The sequence below is a fragment of the Phaseolus vulgaris genome, chromosome 9 (genome assembly GCF_000499845.2).
Source record: "Phaseolus vulgaris cultivar G19833 chromosome 9, P. vulgaris v2.0, whole genome shotgun sequence".
Lineage (NCBI taxonomy): Eukaryota > Viridiplantae > Streptophyta > Magnoliopsida > Fabales > Fabaceae > Phaseolus > Phaseolus vulgaris.
The window spans coordinates 11290803-11299026 of NC_023751.2; the positions used below are offsets into that span (position 1 = coordinate 11290803).

The following is an 8224-nucleotide window of genomic DNA, read 5'->3' on the forward strand; positions in this document are numbered from 1 at the left end:
ATGTGTTTAATTGTTAAAATAATTTAACTAACAAGCATTAAACATTGGACATGTGTCTTAACTAGTTCAACAACAAATCTAATTTTAAAATTATTGAATTTTAATATACAAATAATACATGATAAATATATTTTTATGTAATAGATATTTTCTAAGAAAAAATAATATATATGCAATGGTGCCGATAATTTTATGGCAATTAATTAAAAACAAATAATGTATATAGTGATTTGATTGATTCTTTTATCATATCTACCTCGAAAAAGTCACCCTTAATATAATTGGTTGAGATTATAAAATGTCTTTACACAGTCGTATAGGGATTAAACTTTATTTTTAATACACAAATATATTTTAATTAAAAATTATATTTAAGTAAAACTAATTATTCAAGGTTGTTTCTAAGTATTGATAATTTCTTCTAAAAAATATTGAAAGTTTATATATGAAAAAAAAGAGAAATATTGAAAAAGATAAATGATTAAAAATATTAAATACACAACTAATTATAGAAATATGTAGTTTGAGACAATTGAATAAATTGTTTTTTTTTTACAAACTGTAGCATAGAACAAGAACTGCACACATCAAAAGTACACAAGAAATAATATTGACAATATTTAATTAAGAGTGTAGAGACTGGAGAGCGAAAGCATTACTCTCCAAATTTAAACGTTAATTATAGTATGAAAATAGACTAATCGTCTTTCTATTTTTAATTGCTTTTCTTTAGAACTCATTGTTTTACCTTTTAATTTATTTTAAAATACACGATTCCTTAAAAGCAACTTATCTTTAACAAATTATGAGTTTGTTTTAGAAAAGGGTGAGTAAAATAAAAAAAAAGCCACGTTAGTGTGTCACTTGTATATCAAGACGGAACATAACTAATTATATTACTATAAAAATATGTCTGGAGTTAAATTATTTTTGTTTTTATCTAGGTTTTTTTTTCACTTACAAATAACTTTATTTTTTTACCTTAATTATTTTCCCCCTTTTTTACTTTCTCATTTTCTTTTATACTATTTAAATAAAACATTAAAGACATCTTACGGTTAGTGGTAACTAATTTTAAACCGTTATCTTTAATTTTATAATAAAATTAAGATTTACAGATAAAGTCTCAAAATGGATTATAATACAATTTATTTTATATTTGAAAGTCATAAAATTAATAGTAGGAGTTAGATTAAGATAAAATAAAATAAAACTAAGAATGAGAAAGAGAGTTGTATAGACTAAAACTATGTCTAAGAAGCTTATCTACAATGTCTTACCGCCTCTATGAAATATATTACTTCTAAATATTCATATATATATATATATATATATATTGAATTTTAAAATAAGATAATAATTAATTTAAATATCTTCTAAAATAGAAGGATACAATTTGCCTTAAGACACCCCTCCAGTGAGGCTTTCCTCCCTTAATAGTTCACGGAAGAAATGAAGATTGCAAAATTTTTTTCCAGTCCCTGCCAAACTTGATGTTTGTGCAAGGAAACCTTGCTCTTAGGACTTTTCATTTAACATTGTGTACTGGTCCATGTGGCATAACGTATTTGAATCTCGTTTGTCGAAGATATTCCGCAAGTCCACCACGCAAATCCTTCAACAACATGAGAGACAGTATTGAAAAAAAAGCAATACAATATAAAACAAAGATTTAAAATAAAAGATTCTTAAACTGACCACATAATTTCTTTTGATCTGAAAGGAAGACAACTCCATGTAAAAATGTTCAAAGGTACCCTTGGTCAGCGGTTCTCTTCCTTGAACTTCCTTCAAATAACTATTAACACCAATTTCACAGATCTCTCCCATAAAAACAATTATTTTCAAACAACTTTGATCCGCGTAATGGAAGAGTATAGAGTGGTCGCCTTTAAAGCCATAAATGGAACTCAAAGTCGACCATCCATCCAATATCTAGGGAGACAGTATATCCTGGTTATAATATACTTTATGCACGTTCCCTGCACTATCTGCGAGGGTCCACTCCTTAGAAAGTTCTGATTGAAACTCAACAGCGAATGCACGATCAACATAACCATTTTATCCATTATGAAAAATAAAAGTCAATAAAATGCAGTGATAAAAAAAGTAGGTATTGAAGAAAAGAAATGAACTTCTTACTTTCTCGCGGATGTACATTGATGAAAAAAGAGCTCGTGTATCAAGTTTCATAATTTCTTCAGCACTACAATCCATCGAAATGAATAATAGATAGTGGACAATGAAGGAAGTAGGGAATAGTAAGATAGGAACGTAGAAAGAACAAAAGAGTAGGATTCTGAGTGAACAAAATCCAAGTGTCTTACGTATTTATAGCCAAATATCAGTCGTGACCCTTTGATATCCATTATCTCAAACAACATGACGTTTCAGTTGAAACAATATATTCAATAATAAAGAGAGAAATAGATAATTAATAATTAATAATGAGTAATAATACTCCAGCGAGACTTTCCTCCCTTAATAGTTCAACTCAGTGGTTTTTCCAACATTGTTGTCGGCCTCATTGATTTGGGCTTTCACTGATCCAAGTCCCAATTTGGGAATTACTTCCTGCACCTGATAAAATTTGAACCTGATACATTTTGAATTTCCTTATATGGAACATGTTTCCCTCTTCTTAATCGTAATCTCTTCCGCTTTAATGTGCGACGCCGCCAGGATCTTAATTGTTTTCATATTCTCTGACCTTCTTTGAACCAAAGATTCACCAAAGGTTCCTTCACGAAGTACCCTAATAAAGACTTTTAGGTTGCTGAATTTTACAAACATCTCGTTATTAGGTTGCTGAATTTGCACCACCACCTTCCTAAATCGACAGAAAAACTGTTTTATAAACTCCTTCTTCATTTGTTTGACCTTAGCAAAAGTTCCGCAAGCATCTTAAACCTTACATCTTACATCGTCCGATTAGAAAGACGCTTAAGAAAGATGACATTTAATTAAAAACAATAATTTCTAGTCAAGTTGTTCTATTTTCTGATCAATCTTCATCTTTTTCTTATAGTTTCTCCTCCCTTCGACTGTCCGGTATCCGGTTCACTTTTCAATTGCATTTCATAATTAATATATATCCCGCATACATAGTTAATCCCAAAATTCATCGTCCCTTCCAAAAAAAATATGCAATTTTCATTAATTTCAAACATTCTAAAAAAGATTTCTACACTTAATTATTGAACTCGATCTCACACGAACTAATGGAACAAACCCATCTTCCTACGCAACGCCAATTTTTTAAAATCATTCATCCCCCAAACTCATTCAAATATTGCCTCGTGGGAGTGTGAAGACATCGGAACTCTAGTTATTTTATTTCCTAAAAGTGCATGATGGTTTTAGCCAATATTTGAATTTTGATAAAAAAAAAATTGAAATCACTTTTATTTTCCACTTTTATCTTTTATTTCAAATAAATATCTACATACCATTGAAATACAATTTAATCATTATATAGATAGTCTAAATTATATTCTAACATAACATCTAGGAATTAAATTGAACGTACTGTTAACCATTTCATTTTATTTAAATTTAGAGAATATATTGAAACTAACATAATAAGAAGGCATTTAAGAAAATCTTTAGAAGTGAGAAAATAAGAAATGGCATTTACATTATTCTCACATGTATGATCTAGACCTGTTTACTAATTGTATCCACAGAACCAATAAAACCTTACAGAAAACAGAAGCAAAATTATGTCCACAACAGGTATCTAAAATTGAACTCATGTGGCATAATCTGTACAAATTGTGAGAGGGGCTGGGTTTTTCTTTCCTCAAGGAACTTAATGGCTTCTTTCCCCACATCACTTGGTAATTGGAGGCACATCCAATCCAGCAATGATTCCAAGTCTTTTGCAAAGTCCAGTAAATACCAATCCAGCAACTTCGGGATAAGGAACTTTGATGTCGAAATTCCAACTGCAGCCTGCAAGTATTCCCTTTTGGCCATTTCAAGCTCGTTCTCAACCTGAGATGCTGTGTAAATTCTCACCTGCAATTGGCAAAATCAGCAACAAGACACTGCAAATCACGAAATTATTGAACTTATTGAGTGCAATAAAAGCAGAAGTTTACAATCAAGCAAATTAACAAAAGTAATGGGTTTATCATTGGACAATGCACTGCTTATAGGAAAAAATATTCAATGCAAAGTAGGTATCAACTTACAGCAGGAGAGGACCAAGTTCCACAGGATAGAGCAAATGTCACCAGGGGTTCTGACAATTCTAGTCCGTAAGTTTCATGATTTTTCCCTCCCTTTGATATTGTTGTCTGTTTAGATTTTAGCCGTAAGAAGCTTGGTAATTTCCAATATTCCCACCCAAGAAAAGCTAGACTTGAAATGAAAAGAACTCTCAATAATAATAAAAAATGGACAGAGCTTACAAATTTGCAGTGATAAGGAAGTCTTAAAATGCAATGTTCTATGGTTGTTGCACTTAGCAAGTGTCCACCCACATTTATTGTGGCCTGAGTAACAAGAAAACAGCATAAATTCTTGAACCTACCAATGCTATTACACCAACTCAAGGAACAAACAAAATGCATTGCCATGCAAACCAGAAGCAAACCTTTCATACCTTCTGCATCAGCGCTACAACCATTTCAGGACTCTCTGGTATGCCATTTTCTATGTATGCCTGAAGCAAAGCAGAACTTAAATAAGCTATTACCAAAATTTTGTTTGACTAAAAAAAGGTTCTGTTAACAAAGGCCATTAGATGACACGACATGTTATTCGAATGGCATAGTTGACTTACATTCATCATACATGAGTTATAGATGTTGATCCAGAATGCAAGCTTCTCCTGGTGGTTGAGATGCTCAAAGTTGACACAGACAAGTTTTCTCAGAAGAAGTCTGTAAATTTTCGAAAATTAGAATATTATAACATCTACCTGACACGAATGAAAAGTATCGAGAAAAATAATAATAATAATTTGAAAAGAATATAACATACTTCAACCGGTGCAGTAAAAATAAAGACTTTGCAGTTCGTTTTGGATCGAATGATTTGGCTTCAACTGCACGTAATTGCTTGTATGGACCAATATCCCTCTTTCCGAATTCCAAACAGATACCGTAAGGATCCCAAAAATCACTTCCTTCAACGCAGTTTTTATTAGATTTTGGAGTCCATGAGTGTGGTACATTACCTGCAGAATCCAAATTCTTCGCAGTACTCATTCTCAAGAGAATGCTTGATAAACACTTCAGAATATTTTCAGAGATTATATTTGGACTTTCCCCCCCTTTTAGTTTTTCGTGTAGACTATGGTTTCTAACTTCTGCAATTGGCTGGTCTTTCACCCTTAGTTCTTGCTGCATAATTGGAAAGCTCACATTTATTGAGTTCAGAACTCACGTTTTTTGACTAGTATTCCTATGACAGAAATTAAAACTATTTTAACACATGACACACCTGCTTTTTTGGAGGATCCCAACGTTTCTGCACTGATTTATTGTCAGTGGGAAGTTTCTTAATCGGCGATTTTGTAGTTAGGCCTTTGCATATGGACTGCTTGCTACTCTTGGAAGAATTAGTACATGATTGGTTCTCTTTTCCATGTCTATCCTCTGGCAAGATAAACAACAAGAATGAACTTAATGAAACGTATTCTCAATAACGAAACAACTTAACCTCAGTTGGTGGCACTTAATGGCCAGTACTCACTTGGAAGTGTTGTTGTAGGCCTGGTTTCAGATCTTGTAGCATTATCCATTGTCTGGGAAAGGGACTCCACTTTAACTGGATCGGGACTACTATTTGGGCTTGCATTGTTGACACCAGCTGATTGCTCAAGTTTCATCTTAGAGGATGACATGTACACAGCTTCCTGGTACAAGTCCCGCCTGAAATGCACAACCTGTTCTTCTAGCCTAACAATTTCTTCTTCCAGTACTGCCACCTCAGCCAGAAGTCCCAGTGTCTAGATTTTTCAGATTAAATACAACAGTTAATGGTCAAGTTTCTTGAACATGATAACCTCTTCTTAAAACTCGTCAAAATTTAGTTCAGATGAGTTAATTTCCCTTTCAAGCTCTTTTTAGTTTCTAAATTGTGATTTTAAGTGTATAAATGATTGATTTCATTAGAGATTAGTACTGGTTAATAAAAGAGCAAATGGTCTATCTACTTTACAATTTACACTCTTAACCAAAAATAAATACGCACATTGGTAAGTTTGAACATAGTTATTCATTTCTATAATTATATAAACTTTATCTTTTAATCCTTACATTTAGAACCATCCATTTTAACATCCGTACTTATAATTTAGAATCTGTATTAGTCTCTATCATCTAAATTCTTAGGAATTAAATGAGATTAAATATCGTATATAAGAAATAAATGGATAATTCTTAAGTACAAAGACTGAAGTAAAATTTATATAACCACACAACCAAATGAATTATTAAATCCAATGTTCTGCAATAATTACTTTAAAACCATATATGCCATGATTTTTTTATTGGTTTCCAGCAAAATAACAATTACAGTGCATGAAAAGTAAATTCTTTATAAAAAAACTGACAATGAAAAGGAAGAGAGACTACTAACATAGGGAGGAAGATACGGAGGAAGACGAGGCAAAGCTCCCAAAGGTCTGTTGAAAGCTCTCTCCAATGCTCTGTGGATGTTCTCCTCACGTCTAAGCTTTTTCTTCAACCTGTCAACCTGAAAACAAGTTGGAGAATCCATCTCAGTTGGCAATCAGGAAGCAAGAGAATGAAACCCATACAAGAAATTGGAGAAGAAACTATGCCATTACATCTTGCTGTAAAGCCAGTTTTCTATCTTTGCTCGATGTTTTTCCACCCTTAACAGCACTATTCGCTCTCCCTCGCGATCTTTCCCGCATCTCTGCCTTTTCATTCAAGGTTTCAGAGGTCAGAATCAAAGCAGGCAGCTAGGATCACAGTTTGAATTGAAAGTGCGCGTATGTCTATTGTGCCAGATTCACAAGTAAAAAGGCAAAAAAAGAGAGTTTGAAACCTTGAGGTTTATAGAACCCAATCCGATCATGAATTATGAAATAAGGGTATCTTTTCTTTTCCTCAATTCATTCCTTCTTTATGGTGCGGTACTTGTCAATAAAAAAAATGCGGACTTTTCAGAAATTGTGAGATAATTGATCATTAAAACCGAAGCCATAGTTTTGGATAAGAACTGTTACGCTATCATAATCATAATTAATAGTAACAATAATCAGAATCGTAATTAATAGCAATAATACTAATAAGTGAACATGATGTACTGTAGCAACCGTTTTTCAAAAATATGGACATAAATGAACCGGGTTTTGAGATGGAACTTTAGAACAAATTTAATTACCCTTTCATGTGACACTGTTATGAGAGGTTTCTTATGCTGCAGCCTGGGCCTGAAGCTGGTGTTCATCTTTTCCAATTTTTCCATAAGTCTCCAACTGCATGCATATATTCACCACTAGGCTCTATCCATCAAGTTGAGTGAAGAAGTAGCCACAAGATGAGCAGAAAGAAACATAGATGGTATGGTGAAGCTCAAGAGAAGAAGACAAAATGAGAATGGGGATGGTCCGATTCCACCACCACTTCAAAGCTTTAACCGCTTCAGATCATGAAAACGGTATTTAAAGGACGGTTCAGCTAAGAAAGCCACATGTTCAAGAATAAAAAAATTAAATTAAAAAAAAAAAACAATTATACACTTTATTCTTTTAAAATGCAGTTTTTAAGTGATTCCTGAGATTTGCTTATTGTTTTGCAGTGAAAGAAGGCACACATTCTATTATAGGTAAAACAAGATAATAATATATCTTCGAATAACAATATACAAGTTTTTTAAATTAAATTGTAGTTTATCTAAGATTAATTGTGTATATTATGAATATAAACAAGCTTACACTTTTGATAAATCAGAAATAATTATCATAAAAATCATGAGGTGAGTAATGAAGAATAGTAGAGATTTTTTTAATGAATATATTTATTTTTATTATAATTATAAGATCATGGGTTTAGTCCGATTATTAGTAATTTATGATCATTATCCAATCCACATGTTTAAGGTAATATTTTAGCATAAGTCATAAAATCTCAATTTCAACTAATTAGTCCGTTCAATTAAGATAGAATCATGATCATAGATGAATATGTTAGAATTCAATCATATATACATGACAATACTCTATGAAAAGAATTATCTAATA

General features: G+C 32.0%; 1 protein-coding gene across 6 annotated transcripts; it reads right to left on the minus strand.

The window, feature by feature from the left end:
* Window positions 1-3592: 3592 nt before the first annotated feature.
* LOC137821704 (uncharacterized) lies at window positions 3593-7797 on the minus strand. Of its 6 annotated transcripts, none has more exons than XM_068626421.1 (12): window positions 7366-7618; window positions 7027-7117; window positions 6803-6894; window positions 6592-6708; window positions 5704-5959; window positions 5452-5606; window positions 4990-5351; window positions 4790-4889; window positions 4610-4669; window positions 4416-4499; window positions 4197-4301; window positions 3593-4020 (listed from the first exon to the last, which is right to left on the minus strand). In XM_068626421.1, the coding sequence occupies exons 3-12, from the start codon at window positions 6890-6892 to the stop codon at window positions 3721-3723; spliced, it is 1629 nt and encodes a 542-aa protein (XP_068482522.1). In that variant the 5' UTR covers window positions 6893-6894; window positions 7027-7117; window positions 7366-7618; the 3' UTR covers window positions 3593-3720. The 6 variants fall into 6 exon arrangements, with proteins under 6 accessions (XP_068482522.1, XP_068482520.1, XP_068482526.1 ...); XM_068626419.1 differs by having other exon boundaries at window positions 6803-6898; XM_068626425.1 differs by having other exon boundaries at window positions 3593-4049; window positions 6803-6898; window positions 7366-7610.
* Window positions 7798-8224: the final 427 nt, after the last annotated feature.

Coding starts and splice junctions, on each gene's coding strand:
- LOC137821704 (XM_068626418.1), bottom strand. CDS start 7,449: ATGGAAAAATTGGAAAAGATGAACACCAGCTTCAGGCCCAGGCTGCAG. Junction 6,899..7,365: donor TAACAGTGTCACATGAAAGG/GTAATTAAATTT, acceptor TTGAATGAAAAG/GCAGAGATGCGGGAAAGATC. Junction 4,670..4,789: donor ATAACTCATGTATGATGAAT/GTAAGTCAACTA, acceptor GCTTTGCTTCAG/GCATACATAGAAAATGGCAT.